The sequence below is a fragment of the Bos indicus x Bos taurus genome, chromosome 10 (genome assembly GCF_003369695.1).
Source record: "Bos indicus x Bos taurus breed Angus x Brahman F1 hybrid chromosome 10, Bos_hybrid_MaternalHap_v2.0, whole genome shotgun sequence".
Classification (NCBI taxonomy): domain Eukaryota; kingdom Metazoa; phylum Chordata; class Mammalia; order Artiodactyla; family Bovidae; genus Bos; species Bos indicus x Bos taurus.
Genome location: NC_040085.1, coordinates 82,263,508 through 82,278,102, shown reverse-complemented (window position 1 = coordinate 82,278,102; position 14,595 = coordinate 82,263,508). Strand labels below are relative to the sequence as shown.

Here is a 14,595-nt window from a genome sequence, read left to right as displayed (position 1 = left end):
ACCCCTCCCCAACCCCCGTCCTCTCCTGTGCCCGCACCCCCGCCCCGTCTTGCTGCAGAGATCTGTGTGGCAGCAGAGATGCGGGAGCTGGGGCCGGAGGCCGGGCGGCCTGCTCCTGGGGTTGGGCGCCCCTGCTGGGGGTGCCCAGGCCTCCCGGGCCAGGGAGTAAGCAGTTCCTTCTCCTGCCAGCCGCCGTAGGGTTGTTCACCCTGGGGGGTGAGGGACGGAAGGCCCATTCGGGTGACGTGGCTCCTGTGAGTCACATGGCGAGGAAGGGGCAGAGCTGCACGGGGCAGGCTCCATGCCCGTCCCTGTCGGCTGACCAGGCTGTGCTGCTTGGGGCTCAGGGCTGTCCCAGGTCCTGCTGCGAGGAGGCGGGCAGCTCCTGTTCGGCTGGATGATGCATTACTTCCCCTTCTTCCTGATGGGCCGGGTCCTCTACTTCCACCACTACTTCCCCGCCATGCTCTTCTCCAGCATGCTCACAGGTCAGCGCTGCCCTCTGGGACCTGGGTGATGAGGGTGGGCGGGCCGGACGAGACCACCGTGGAGCGGCGGTGCTGGGGGAGCCCATCTGCCTCCCCAGAAGACGTCCTCTGACGGAGCAGTGAGGGGTTTCCCTTCCTCCCCAGGCCTTCTGTGGGACACCCTCCTGCGGCTCTGTGCCTGGAGCCTGGCCTCCTATCCGCTGGCCAGATGCGTGCACGTGCTGGGCATCCTGAGCCTGCTCCTGGGAACTGCCTACAGGTGAGCGCCCGCTGCACCTGCATGGCCGACCCCCCAACCCCAAGGCCTCAGCCCTGGGTGCGTTTTTGAGCCCCTGTTGAAGCACACTGGTGCCTGGCTGTGTCTCCAGAGGTTCGTTCTGGTTTTGTTGAGCCCAGTTTGGGCCCTGTCAGCCACTGTTTCCAAAGCCCTCCACGTGACCTGAAGGGGCAGCAGGTGGAGAAACATGCACTAACGCCCTGCATTCTCACCTCTAGCCAGCGGCTCCCAGCTCTGCACCTCTCTGGCTCATGTTGGAGAGCACCCCTCTGCAGTTACCTGGCTCCTAGCTGGCGTGGCTCTCAGCGGGGGGTAGGGGGGGCAGGTGGTAGAGGGTCGCCAGGGGGTGCAGTGTGGCTCAGAGTAACTGCAGGGAGGATGCTGTTTGGCAGGCCGCCCCCTCCCCCATCTCACAGTCTCACAGATCTGCAGTTGAGCATCACTGGCCTTGAGGGGCCAGGGGCAACATAAAGTCCTGAACTGGGAATAGGAGACTTGTGACCTGAGAGCACATCCACATTTTAACAGAGAGTCTGGGCCACACAGCCAATGACCAGACCCTGGACTGCTCTGTCTCCTGGGCCTCTTGAGAAGAGTCCTTTTCCCTTACTGTCATTAAGTCGCTCTCTTTCAAGGTCCCAGAGTATGGTGTCCCCACGTGGTGAAGTCACACAGGCGTGCTGACACCTCAGGGTGGGTCCCGTAGGTAGAGAAGGTCTGAGGAGCTGAGCGTCAGGGGTCTCAGGGCTCCCCGCCTCCGCCGAGGCCCTAGGGTGCCAACTGCCACCCCCCCCCCCCCGGGTTCTCCCCCACAGTTTCTACCTCTTCCACCCTCTGGCTTATGGGATGGTAGGTCCCCTGGCCCAGGACCCCCGAAGTCCGATGGCCGGGCTCAGGTGGCTGGAATCGTGGGACTTTTGAGGCCACTGCGAGGACTCCAGCCTGAGACCAGGACCTTCGTGGGGACGGCCAGCTGTGGAGCCAGTCCCCGGACCCTCCAGCCGTGGAGGAAGCAGCCCGAAGAGCCTGTGGACTTGCACTGCCTGCCAGCACGCAACCCGCTGGGGAGCACCGTGGCCCTGCTCCTCACAGAGGCTCCTCCACTGGCTCTGCTCAGCCACAAACAACTTCCCTCTCAGCCCCGTCCCCCATGAGTGGATGAGTGTGAGCGTGCGTGTGTCCGTGTGCCTGTGCAGTGTAGACCATGGCTGTGGACAGTGGAGCATCATAAACTCTAAGAAATCGTCCAGGGCTACAGTAGTATTTTCTGGTGTTTTTTTCTCACTGGATTGGGTTGTAAGATTCATCAGAAATTCTCAGCTCCAGGAAGGCTGACTGCACTGACCCCGCCTTGGGGAATTACCTCGGGTGGAGCCGCCAGGATCGTCAAGGCTGTGCCGCCCTCCTTCCCGCAAACAAGCAGATCCCTAAGCCAAACACCCCAAGCTGGAGGGCCCGCCTCCTGCCCGCAGTGTGTGCTCAGGGGCCCGGGCCCCAGTGCAAAGCAGCCCCGCTGGCCCTCCTCAGCCCTCGGCTCCTTGCCGTCTGGGAATGCTGGGCGTGTGGTTGGCGAGGGGCACGGCACCCCATCCCTGGTGCTGTGTCCTCAGGGCCTGGGAGCCAGGGGCAACTAGTGGCTGCCCATCCCCTTCCTTTTGCATCCAGCCTGGCTGTGAGGTTGGGACCCGTGCTCTCCCACCGGCCCCTCTCCTAGCACCCAGGGTGAACGTGAGGGGTTGGGCTGAGCTCCCGGTGGGGTGTCCGGGGCCAGGTTGCCCGGCCTTTCTGGGCTAGTGCTCCTGTCACTCACTAAGCTTTCCCCATGCCTCCTCCTCTGGTCCCCAGTGCTGATGCCCTCCTTTCTCTCTGTTTCACCCCCTTCCTCTGGGTCACTGTTTCACCTGTCTCCTTTTCCCCAAGGCCCCAGAGCACCTAGGCATGCATCAGAACTTCTCTTTACCACCTTGAAGCCCAAGCAAGCAGCTCAGAGCTGTTCCTTTTACTTCCTCCCCAGGTGAAAGAGAGAAGGAAAACCCTTGGGCCAGAACTGAACTAACCCAAGGCCAATCCCTCAGCCCGCCTTCGTCCTCCTGGTGCATGACAAAGTATTTTTTTTTTGTCTCAGAGGACTGTAATGCTTCAAGGTTTAATGATGAACCTCTTGCTACTTTCCATCTTCCCTCCTCTGTAGCCCCCACCAGCTCTGCCAAGGTCAGAGCTCTTTCGAGCTTTGCTCGGTGGTTGCCACGGAGACTGGAAATTGGTCCCAAGGACAGGCTGTGCTACCCACTGGGTGGTGGGGAGGGAAGCTTCTGGCCATGCTCGGATGCTCAGACCGACCATCATTAAAGTTAATAGAGGAAACGCAGTCACATCCAAAGCAAGGCAGGTTTGTTAATTAGATCTGGGGCCCCCGTGACCTCCCTTTCCCAGGGCTGCAGCCCTTTTGACTTCCCCTAGCAGGAAGCACTGCTGCCGGGTGCTGAGTCTGGGCTGCTTGCTTAATTGTGTTTCTGGAAGGGAGGGAGAGCAGGGATGGAGAACCTCTGCTGTCCCATGCCCCCCAGCCCCCCACTTCTCTCGCTCAGACCAAGTTGCTTTCTTCTGAGCTGGGGGCAGGGGGCAGCCCTCTGGGTGGGCTCTCCTGGAGATGGAATGCGGGAGACCCTGGGCTTGACTGTTTCAAAAACCAGTGGCCCCACGCTGACAACTGGGAGGTGGTGGCTGCTTCTCCCAGTGCCTTACTGCCTAATAGGAACTCGTTGGAAGGGAGGTGCCCTGAAGGAGCCAGAGGGGCAGCCACTCTGGTGAGGGCAAGGAGGGTAAACGCTCAGGTGGCCTCCTGCCCAGCCGCCCTCCTAATCTGGCCACCCCGGGGACAAGAGCTTCCTTGGTCTCTTCCACTGCTCTCCGGAGATGGGAGAAGAGCTGTCTGCCCACCCCACCCCCTCCTTTGCCCAGGCTGGCGCACGCTTGGCCAACACAGCTCCAAGGACCCAAATTGTGTTGTTAGAAGATGCTGGGGAAAGGGGCTGTCAGAGCCATGCTCTGCACATGGGCTCCAGCCCCCGGAAGAATGTGACACGTCCCGCAGACGTGCTGGTGGAGGAAGGAGACATTTGCCAGCTCAACCTCCAGCCAACTTCTTAAACCACATTTTATATTAAAAAAAAATTTTTTTTTCCACAGATAATCAGAGGCCATTTACTTTTGTAATAAATAGCTCTTATTTTGAATGCCATGTTGTTCTTGTTGTACTTAATTGAATCTGACTTGCCCTCTGGCTCCCAGAACGAAAAGAATGTTTGGAGTGCAAGAACCGTTCCATTGTGTCTGGAGTCTGAGCCATTCTGACTCCAGCAGAGGCCCTGGGCTGGGCAGGTGAACCCGGCTATAGCAGGAGACACTGAGGCCCTCTCATGAATAAGGTTACTTGAGTAATGTTGGTTGTTACTTGTATTTATTTAAACTTATTCCCAAATAAGCAGGAAGCTGGACCTTATTTTTCCCTCTCGTAACCTCGTCACACAAATATAAGGAGAGAGAGAGAGAGCGTCCACTTTGAGACAGCTGAGCGGCCCAGCACTGCAGCACTGATGTCCATTCTGCTCCCCAGAGGCCCCCGTCTTGGCAGGCGTTTTCTCATCAGGGGTCACGTTAAGGTCCGAAGGAGGTAAGAGCTGATGTGTTTTGGACCGTAGCTGAGGGAGGAGAGGAGTCCAGTGTACTGTGAAACCGGGGGCCTTTGGGGCTCCCTGACCACGCCCCCCTCCTGCTTAGGACCAAGAGGAGCTGGAGGGAAGAGGAGGGAATCCTGCAGCCCCTCGGGGGGTAGAACTGTCAAGGACAAGCAGGCTAGGAAAGGACCAAAACCTTCCTGGCACAGCTCGGTTTACCACCTCCCAACACGTCTGTGACACCCGAGTCCTCATAAAGGCCCAGTGAAGTCACAGCGTTTTTGTCCCCGTTCCACCCAGGAGGGATTCCATTCCTTAGCCGAGGTGCCACGAGCAGTCAACAGTAGAGCCAAGGCTGGGTTTCCCAGGTGGCGATAGTGGTAAAGAGTCCTCCCGCCAGTGCAGCAGATGTGAGAGACCCGGGTTCAATCCCTGGGTTGGGGAGATACCCCTGGAGATGCTAAGTCACTTCAGTCGTGTCCGACTCTGTGCAACCCATAGACGGCAGCCCACCAGGCTCCCCCGTCCCTGGGATTCTCCAGGCAAGAACACTGGAGTGGGTTGCCGTTTCCTTCTCCAATGCATGAAAGTGAAAAGTGAAAGTGAAGTCGCTCAGTCCGTCTGACTCTTACCGATCGCGTGGATTGCAGCCTACCAGGCTCCTCCGTCCATGGGGTTTTCCAAGTAAGAGTACTGGAGTGGGGTGCCATCGCCTTCTCTGTCCCCTGGAGAAGGGAATGGCAAACCCACTGTAGTATCCTTGCCTGGAAAATTCCCACGGACAGAGGAGCCTGGTGGGTTGAAAAGAGACAGACACGACTGAGCACTCAGCAGCAGCAGCAGGGCCTCGGCACTGAGTTGGGCTTTTTCTGCTTCTGCAGCCTGGTGCTGGGACTAGAAGCACCTGCCCAGGACAGCCTGGATCCCCTGGGGAGAAGGCATAGCCTCAGATTAGCATGTTCCTTCGCACCTGCTGCCTAAAGCACCGACAGCTCGTCCAGGGCCCGGTGTTTGCTGGTGCAGCTAGACCAGTGGTCTTCTGGGATGGAAAAAGCCTTGATCTGTAGCATCTGTCCAGTCTCATGGTGCAGATGCTCCACCATGGCCTCTTCCAGGCCACTAACTTGATTGATGTCACTGAGAAACTGGAAAGACTAACCCAGTTGGCTCTCCCGAGCCATCTAAGAGCCAGCTCCAGCACCCTTTTGACCCAGACCCGGTGACCTTGCCTTGGTCGGAACTATGGATGCAGCTCTTGCTCACAGTCCATTAAAGTGACGGAGACAGTGGAGCACAGAGGTTTGGAGGAGGGGCCAGGGTCAGCCTTGAGGTCAAATACTGGCCCCCCCACTTACGAGCCAGTTACTTAACCTCGTTGCCTCCATTTCCTCAACAGTAATACAAGGGCAAAATAAACAGGATCTACTTGACAGAGTTACTATGAGAATGAAGAAAGGTAATGACTCAAAGTCCCTTGCATAGTATCGACATGGATCTCAGAACGTGTTAGCTCTTTATCGTTGGTGATAAAGCAGCCTCCGTGACAACACTGGCCCTACAACACTGGCCTCTCCTCAATTAGAACCTCATGCCCAAGTCTGTGGGCAGATGCCGGGAGTGGGGCTTTTGTGACTTTTCCCCAGCCTCTCAAATGTGGAGTCCACCCCTGTGTCTCCTGATTGGAATACACCACCCAGACCGCAAGGCTCAGGCAGGTTCCTGGGCCTTTTCGCTCAGGGGAGCGGAGATTAGAGAGCACTTAGCTCTCTCCTCCTGCCTCCTCCCGGCTCTAAAAAGGCAGAGCGAGTGCTGACTGCACCGCTTACTAGCTAAGGCCATCAGCTCGCTAACCCGTCAGACTCCAGACCCTGCCCAAAGGAGAGAAGAGGCAAGCAGCGTCCCGAGAGTAGACTGTTGCCAGGAAGTGCACACTGGATGGAATGGGAAGCCTTAGATGAGCCAGCAGGCCTGCACGGAGCCCTGGGCATCTGGGCACCGAAAGATAAAGGTCCCCAGAGATACATGTGGCCCTCCCCACGACCTGCCGAGCTGGCTGCAGGGCCATGGGACGCCGACCCGGGAGTCTAATCCCCGAGCACCCAGCTTTCTCCCTTCAGCCCCCAGGCCCTTTGTGCTCTCCCTCGGGGATCTCCTGGACGCCTTAGGACACACGCCAGCTGCCTTGCAGCTTTGCTCCCCTGCTCCAGCCCAGAGACCCCCAAGATGTGAGGAGGGATGGGGAAGAGAGAAATAAGGTGTGCTCCCAAGTCCCGCATCCCTGGAAGAGGGAGAGAAGAGAGATGGTTTTGCCAAGTTTGCCTGGGAGCAAGAAGAGTGCTGCTGAGGCCCTCAAAGGATTCCATACTTCATGCCTAGCACAGGGTTGGCCAGCAGATGCTCTAGAGGGCAAGGATTCCATACTTCATGCCTAGCAGAGGGTTTAGCATGGAGCCTCAGCCAGTTCATGCCTGAAGGGTACACCCACCTTGTACCCACGGACCAAAGGAGGTGGGCTGAGAGGCTCCTGGAAACCCCACTCCACCCCCCTTACCACACCACCGAGGAAACTGGAAAAAAGAGGCGGGCAGACTGCCGGTGGATAGGCTTGGAGAGGACATAATGAAAGATAAGTGAGGATCTTGTTCTTTAAAACAGGGACCACTAGGCCTGGGCTGGGGCCCATGGCACTTGCAGGCTTGAAAGAGAAAGGTTCAGGTCTATTTAACAGGTGACCAACCTTACACCCTGAATGGCAAATTCAGGAGATTCTGTTTCATGAACTTCAAATTAAAGAAAGAAATAGTGCTTCTATTTAAACGTGTACGAAAGTCTATTAAAAAATCGCTGAATAGTAGAAGGTTCTTGCTGAACCCTCTCAGTTGTCCAGGCACTGGAGTGCTCACCATTGCTGCACCTGAGACCCCACCCCTGGCCAAGCAGAGCTGGGGTTAGAACCGGAGCTGACAGATTTCTAAGGATGGAAGCCTCAAGAAAACGCAGGCCTGGCTGGACACGGCGGTGGTCTTTGCCCTGTGCCTAAAGCTGAGCGCCCTGGTGGCCCCCGAGTGTGCCGGGGTGCTTCAGTCAGTAACCAGAGCTAGGGCAGACCCTGCCCAACCCTTCGCGGCCCTCGCCCGGCTCTGCCTTGTCACACAGGCAAGCGCCCTGGCCTTCTTCCACCCCCACCTCGGGGCTGCAGGAAGGAGACCTGATGCCAGGGGTCGGATGCGAAGGAGACCTGGTGCCAGGGGCCGGATGCCTCCAGGCAGCGTTTGCGTGGGGTAGCGGAGAGGCCAGCAGCTCCAGCTCCCTGCCCTAACTGCTGCTGCTGCTGCTAAGTCGCTTCAGTCGTGTCCGACTCTGTGCGACCCCATAGACGGCAGCCCATCAGGCTCCTCTGTCCACGGGATTCTCTAGGCAAGAATACTGGAGTGGGTTGCCATTTCCTTCTCCTTGCCCTAACTAGTAAGTGGTAAAATTGTCACCGGATGAGAAACCGAGCTCCCCAGAGGCTCGGCGATTCCCGTGAAGCTCTGAAGCCCTGTCCTTTCCCAAGCCGCCAAGTCCGCGGCCAGAGTCGGTCGCCCGGAGATGCGCGTCTATCCGGACGGAGAGGGGCGGGGGCCGCGGCGGCTTTAAAGAGCCCCAGGCGGGCGGCGCGGGGCGGGGCGCAAGGCATAGCGGCCGGGAGCGGGGGTACCTGGAAGCGCCGGGCCGGCGGGGGCGCCTCCACCTGGGCGGGGAAGGAACGGTGGCTGGACCATCCGCGCCCCACCCCACACACTCCCCCCCCGCCCCCGCCCCGCGCCCCCGGCGCCCCGGCCGAGGCGCGGGGACCATAGGAGGCGCCGAGTGGCCGAGGCGCCGACTGGCCGCGTCGCCGCGGAGATGGCGCGGCACGTGCGGTGACGGTGCCCGCGCCCCGAGGGTCCCAGCCCTGCGCCCCGCATCCCCGGGGCGAGCATGGAGCTCCCGGAGCCCGAGCTGATACGGCAGAGCTGGCGGGAGGTGAGCCGCAGCCCGCTGGAGCATGGCACCGTCCTGTTCGCCAGGTGAGGGCGGCCCGAGCGTCCCCGGGGGTGCGGGGAGCGGGGTGCCTCTCCAGGAATGAGTCGGAGGCGGCCGAGCCGGCGCCGGAGGAGCGGGGCGCGGCGACTAGTGGCGCAGCCCCTGCGGCTCTTCCCGCGGCGGCCGCGGCACGTCTTGGCGAGCGCGCACACCCCGCTCCCAGCGGAGCTCTCTGGGCGCCGGCCAGGGTCCTCTCCCGCCGCCCATCTCCCTATACTCTGGGCCCCGCGCTGCGGCCCCTCCCCGGCCGTGTGCCTCCTGAGTGTTCTTTCCCTGGGAGATGACTGCAGGGGTGCCCACCGCTGTCCCTACGGAGAGAAACCCAGGTGTCCCAAGGGCCTGCGTGGGAAGACTGTACTGGGCGCCTGGCCCGCAGGGCACGGGGTCTGGGCCCCGGAAATGTGCACTTCCAGTAATCAACTTCAGGATAAAGCTTTCCGAGGAAATGCCAGGCTAGGACCTGAGACCCTACAGGGAAGGGAGGACAGATGCTCAATTCTCACCACCCCAGAGGGGTGAGGGAGTGTGCAGACCCCAGAGGGGAGGGGAGGCTGCCTTTAACCTCAGCTTGAGGGTGTCTAGGTAGCCCCTCTGCCCTCACCAAGAAGACATGCCCCCTCACCATGGTTTTTCAAGAGCCTTGGCTCCTTTAAGCCAGCCCAGAACTTCTGAAGAGGTTTTTGTAAAGCCTCCCCCTTGCAAACAAAAAGGGACTAAATTTACAGTCTCCCTCCCAGATACGGAGGAGAGCTTATACTTGGGCCTCCAGCTTTCCCCAAACCCACTCTTTTCTCAGGCACCCTCTGGCCATGCTGCTCCCAAGCTGTGTGGCTTGAGACAAATGATCAACCTCTCTGGGCTTCTGTTTCCTCCTCTATAATATTGGGTAACAGTTACACCCACTGTTTAGGATTGTGAGGGGATACCTGCGTAAACCACGTGCAAGGTACTCAATGCTCAGAAAGTGTTAGGGCTTCTGAATACTAATTATTATCGTTGCTGGGCCAAGCGCCTTTGGACAGGATGGGACTGGGGGGTTCTGATCCAAGAATGGGAGAGAGGGGAGGAGAAGGAGACAGACGGCGGGAGGGGGAGTCCCCACCAAGGACTCCGGGCTTCCTGTTTGAGGACCCCTGCCTGTCCCAGCCCACACCCCTCCACGGTTTATGGGAGGGGCTTCCCTATGAGGCCTGGGGAACATGTGTTTTCCATGATGCGGAAGAGGTAAGAGGGGCCAGCGGCAAAGCTGGCCAAGCGATGCGTGCCAGGCTGAGGGTGAGCTGGAGTTTACACCCCAGGCTCTGCGCACCTTCCCCTGCTGCAGGGCAGCCAGGGCCCATGGAGCCTGGAGGGGCGACCCCCCCAGGGCTGACACCGGGCCTCCCCGCGCAGGCTGTTTGACCTGGAGCCAGACCTGCTGCCCCTCTTCCAGTACAACTGCCGCCAGTTCTCCAGCCCAGAGGACTGCCTGTCTTCCCCCGAGTTCCTGGACCACATCAGGAAGGTGAGGGGAGGTAGAGGGCCTTCCTGGGGGAGAACAGGAGAGAGAGAACCGGGGGTGGGAGAATTCCTTTGGCATCCTGACCCAGCCCTGGGCTGTGCCCCTTCTCCTGCTCCCTCCTGTCGAAGGCATCTGCCGCTTTCCCTCTGTGCTGAACTGGGCAGAGTTGGGGCACCCAGTCAGCCAGCTGCTCCCAGCTCAGCCCTTTGCCCTCAGACTCGTCCCTTGGCTCCTGTAGGTGGTGGTAGTGCTGATCCATCAGGGACCATTTCCCTGTAAAAACCAAGCTGGGGTTTTCTTAGAGGCTGGTGGCTCTTACAGGGCCTCAGCGTTCCCCTGTCCCAGGAGGATAATACTGTCCAATAGGTGTGTCTAGGGCTTTGAGCCCCTCAGCAGAAGCCAGCTTCCTTCATGGCCTAACATTAGTAGTCTGGCTACCATATGCTGAACGCCTGCTGTAGACAGACACAGGCTGCCTTTTGTCTCTGATCCCAGATAAACAAGGGTCTTCTCTTCCTTCTGGTTGGGACCCCCATGTTCGGCACTGATTATGAGCAGGGGCAAGGAGTTGCTCTGATCTCCGTTTCACCGCGACCTTGACTTTGGCAGGTGATGCTGGTGATCGATGCTGCGGTGACCAATGTGGAGGACCTGTCCTCCCTGGAGGAGTACCTGGCCGGCCTGGGCCGGAAGCACCGGGCAGTGGGCGTGAAGCTCAGCTCCTTCTCGGTGGGTAAAGGGGCCCTTTCTCTCTCCAAAGCTCCTGGCCTGAGGCCACCACTCTCTCCCAGGCCCCTCCTGTCCACCTGTTCATCTCTCCCTCTCCTAAACCTTCAGGTGACTGCATTGTTAGGTATTTGCTGTGTGACCCTGGCACTGCCTTGACCTCTCTGAGCCTCCAATTTTTCTTCTCTGGTGTGGTTTCTCTTAGAACCCATAGAAAGTGAAGGAGCCTCTGGGATTGCTGCTCAGTTTTATATCGGCATGCATAAAACCATCCCAGAACCAAACTGGCTTAAAACAATGACTTCTGATTTCCCTGGGCTCAGTTGAGCGGTTCTTCCGTCCCACGTGCTGTGGCTGGAGTCACGTGTGCACTGCATTCAGTTGGGAGCTCAGCTGGGGCTGCAGTGTCCAAGATGGCCTGTCATCCTTTGGGATCTCTCTCCCTGTGGCCCCTGATCATTCGGTAGTGGAGCTGAGCTTCATTCCAGAGTAGCTGCTGAGCTCCAGGAGGGAGTATTCTAAGAGGACAAGCCAGCCTCTGCTTGTATCACTCACTAATGCCCCACTGGCCAAAGCCAGTCACATGGATGAGCCCCGTGTCAAGGGCGTGAACCCTTGAGGGCCCCCTCACAGGGGACCACTCACCTGATGGCCCACCGCATGGTCCAATCACCTTGTCAGATGTAAGCACCTTGAGGAAGGGACTGAGTTTGTCTTGTCATTCTCTCCATCCCCAGCACTAGTACAGCGTCTGGCCTTTAGTGTGTATTCAGGAAATATTTGTGGAATAAATACACTGTATTTTATAATTAATAATTAAAAAATGAGAGCCATTATTATTGCTGAAGACTTACTGGGTATAGATGCTGTGCCAAGAGCTTTTAGTAGATGATCTCTTAATCATTCCAACAATCTGATGAGTTGAAAGTTTCACTCATGAAGCAACTGAGGCTCAGAGAGGTTACCTAACTTGCTCAAGGTCACACAGCTCTCAAGCACTAGAGTCAGAAAGTGAACTCAGGATGGCAGAGCCTGTGCTCTTAACCTCATGACTGCTGTCTTGCAGAGAAGGAAACAGGAGGGACAGTGACTTTGCTTGGTGTGAGCTGGAAGTGCCAGGCAACCCCTCACCCCCCACTCATGGGGTAGTCGTGAGGCTGGGAGTGGAGCGAAATGCTTCGTTCGCTTTAAAGCCTCACCTTTAAGTGGCACCCAGGGACTGGGGGGCAGAATCCTGCTCAGGAAGCATGGACCCCGTGCAGGAGAGCCAAAAAGCCCAGGAGTCCTTTCCAGCCCGCAGCCTGTTTTCTCAACTGTGGAATGGGGGCATGCCTCCCTGCACCTAGAAATGACAAGTGTCCCCCTTGCCTCTGCAGACGGTGGGTGAATCCCTGCTCTACATGCTGGAGAAGTGCCTGGGCCCTGCCTTCACACCCGCCACTCGGGCTGCCTGGAGCCAGCTCTACGGGGCCGTGGTGCAGGCCATGAGTCGGGGCTGGGGTGGCGAGTAAGAGGCGGCGCTGCCCAGCGGTTTCCACCTGGTGGACGCCCCCGCCTGTCTGTGTCTGTCTGTTGGTCTGTGTCCATTGTAGCCCAGGCTCCCCTAGGCCTCCCTGCCTTGTGGTCCTTGTCCCCTTGGCTGTGCCAGGGAGGTGATGGAGCAGGGCTGGGCCTCAGTCCTGCTCACCCCCAATCGCAGGTGGGGTGGCTTTTCCTTTCCGATTTCCTCGAGTTTCCCCTAGCTTCCTCTCTGCCAGCCCAGCCTTCCCCTCTGGCCCCCCCACCCTCCTCCAGGAGGAGGAGCAGTGTTTTGGCGGCAGAGGTGGCATGGGGCCCAGGGAGAGTGGGGGGAGGCACGGGGCTTTGAGGGGTGGGCGCTCCCATCCTCCTCCCTGCCCGGGTGAGCCTGGGCTGAGGCAGGCAGTGGGCTGGCTGAGCTTCGAGCACGTTTCCAGCTCTCCTGCCCTCAGCACGTTTCTCTCCCAGCAGTGTGTTTGCTTTGCACAAGGAGAGAGGCGCGGGACAGCTCTGGCCTTCGTGGCAGAATCCCAGGCAGCCGGAGCAGGTGGCCGGGAGACCAGCTGGCTCTGTGACGGGGCCCCTCCAGGTCTCAGTGGGGAGCAACCTCTCAGATGCCCCCCGATAAAGTAGTTTTTCTTTTCTCGTGTCAGGTGGGAACTCCCCTGTATCTCTGTAGGAAGCAGCTATCCAGCCAGGGTGGGTGGGCTAGGGAAGGGCCAGGAAGCTGGGGGCTTCCTTCTCGAGAGACCTGAGTCTGTTCCCCAGCCCTGACTCCTGCAGAGCCTGAGGCTTATCCCCCACCCACCCCCACCCCTTTCTGCCTCTGCCCACACCGACAGCAGGTCCAGGGCTCCTATATTTAATACCTGCTGTGTGCCTGTACCTGGGCTTCCCAGGTGGCGCTAGTGGTAAAGAGCCTACCTGCCAGTGCAGGAGATGTAAGAGATGCAGGTTTGATCCCTGGGTCGGGAAGATCCCCTGGAGGAGGGCATGGCAACCCACTCCAGTATTCTTGCCTGGAGAATCCCCATGGACAGAGGAGCCTGGTGGGTTATGGTCCATCGGATCTCAAAGAGTCGGACACTACTGAAGCGACAGCATGCACACACGTGTGCCTGTACTTAGCAGGGTTGATGGACAACAGCAGGAGAGTCCCCCTTCCCACGCTCTGAACTGTCTCCACTTTTATCTTTTGCTGAGTGCCGTGGTTATATAAACTCACGAGAAATAAACCTGTTCTGTGTGCCTCTCTGACCCTCTGGGACTGGTCTTTTCTTTGGCATTGGCTTGTGTCCAGATGAAGCTGCAGGGTGGTGGATGGAAGGTAATGTGGGAGGTCGGGGTCAGGAGGATCAAGGCCAGAGTGGGTGGAAAAGAAGGGAGGGGTGTGGGGAAACCAGTGGCTGAGATGGAGCAAGGGGTCTGTGGTGGAAACTGGCTGGCAGGGCACACAGCCTGATTACATTTCCCAGTGTCCCTTGCATTTAGGTGAGCTATGCTACTGAGTTCAGGCCAATGGAATGTGTGGACATGTGTACCACTTCCAGACCTGGTCCCCCCAAACTCCTGCCTGCTCCTCTGTGCTCTGTCATCCTCCAGTCATCTTGATGCAGATCTCAGTGACCTTGAGGGCCATGCCTTGAACATGGCAGACTCACAAGGTGGAAGGAGCCTGAGTCCTGGATCACTGCTTGCAGGACAGCACCCCCTAATTAGAAGTGCCTTGCAGCATCCAAGCGCTTCCCCTGAATGTAGTGCAGGGGCTCATTCATTTTAATTTTCTAGGAAAGAGACAAACTTGTGTTTGTGCCATTACACATTTGGGGGTTGGTTTATTTCAACACATACCCCTACGTCTGGAGTCTGAAGCAGTTCACTGGCCGGGGGTCTGGGAGGCCACGTGCTGGTGGACAGGGTGAGGCCACGAATTGAATGGGCTAGGTGTCAGGACAGCAGCGCACAGCAACAAATCTTGCAGGGTTTCAGAAGAAAGCTTCTAGAACCTCTTTGGAGAGGTAGGTGCCAATCCCAGAGTGGACTTTTTAGGGAGACTAAATGTGTTAAGCTGGGGTATACATATTGGAGTTGAAGACCAGCTGTGAGTGTAAGTAAGTGTGTGTGTGTGTGTCAGGAGGAACAGGCAGGCAACCGTAGAGAGACAGCCAGGTAAATGGGGAGTGAGTGACTTTAAGAGTGGCCTTCATCCAAGCAGGCTTGGGGTTACCCCCTGCCTGCTCCTCACTTACTCCTGGCCTCCTATGTGTGGGGCCCTGGAGCTGGGCTGTGAGTAGCTGGAGGGGCTGCACCCGGGCCAGCTGTCCTCACCCTGAGGTCTGA

General features: G+C 58.4%; 2 protein-coding genes across 4 annotated transcripts in view; both read left to right on the top strand.

Moving 5' to 3' along the window:
- Window positions 1-2,028, top strand: part of POMT2 (protein O-mannosyltransferase 2) — a 44,878-nt gene extending 42,850 nt beyond the window's left edge. For 2 of the 3 annotated variants that reach the window (XM_027552519.1, XM_027552518.1), the window contains 3 exons: window positions 348-488; window positions 633-747; window positions 1,619-2,028. In XM_027552519.1, coding sequence (XP_027408320.1) covers window positions 348-488; window positions 633-747; window positions 1,619-1,919 — 557 coding nt within the window. In that variant the 3' untranslated portion in view covers window positions 1,920-2,028. Of the gene's footprint in view, window positions 1-347; window positions 489-632; window positions 748-1,580 lie in introns of all 3 variants that reach the window. The other variant, XM_027552520.1, reaches the window with a different exon arrangement.
- A 6,282-nt stretch (window positions 2,029-8,310) lies between these two features.
- Window positions 8,311-13,512, top strand: NGB (neuroglobin). Its single transcript, XM_027552517.1, has 4 exons — window positions 8,311-8,494; window positions 9,903-10,014; window positions 10,621-10,740; window positions 12,114-13,512. The coding sequence occupies exons 1-4, from the start codon at window positions 8,406-8,408 to the stop codon at window positions 12,246-12,248; spliced, it is 456 nt and encodes a 151-aa protein (XP_027408318.1). The 5' UTR covers window positions 8,311-8,405; the 3' UTR covers window positions 12,249-13,512.
- The last annotated feature ends 1,083 nt before the right edge of the window (window positions 13,513-14,595 follow it).

Excerpts from the sequence above, each read along its gene's own strand:
- NGB (XM_027552517.1), top strand. The coding sequence starts at position 8,406 with ATGGAGCTCCCGGAGCCCGAGCTGATACGGCAGAGCTGGCGGGAGGTG. Across the intron at positions 8,495-9,902 it reads GGCACCGTCCTGTTCGCCAG|GCTGTTTGACCTGGAGCCAG; the intron begins GTGAGGGCGGCC and ends CTCCCCGCGCAG. Across the intron at positions 10,741-12,113 it reads TGAAGCTCAGCTCCTTCTCG|ACGGTGGGTGAATCCCTGCT; the intron begins GTGGGTAAAGGG and ends TTGCCTCTGCAG.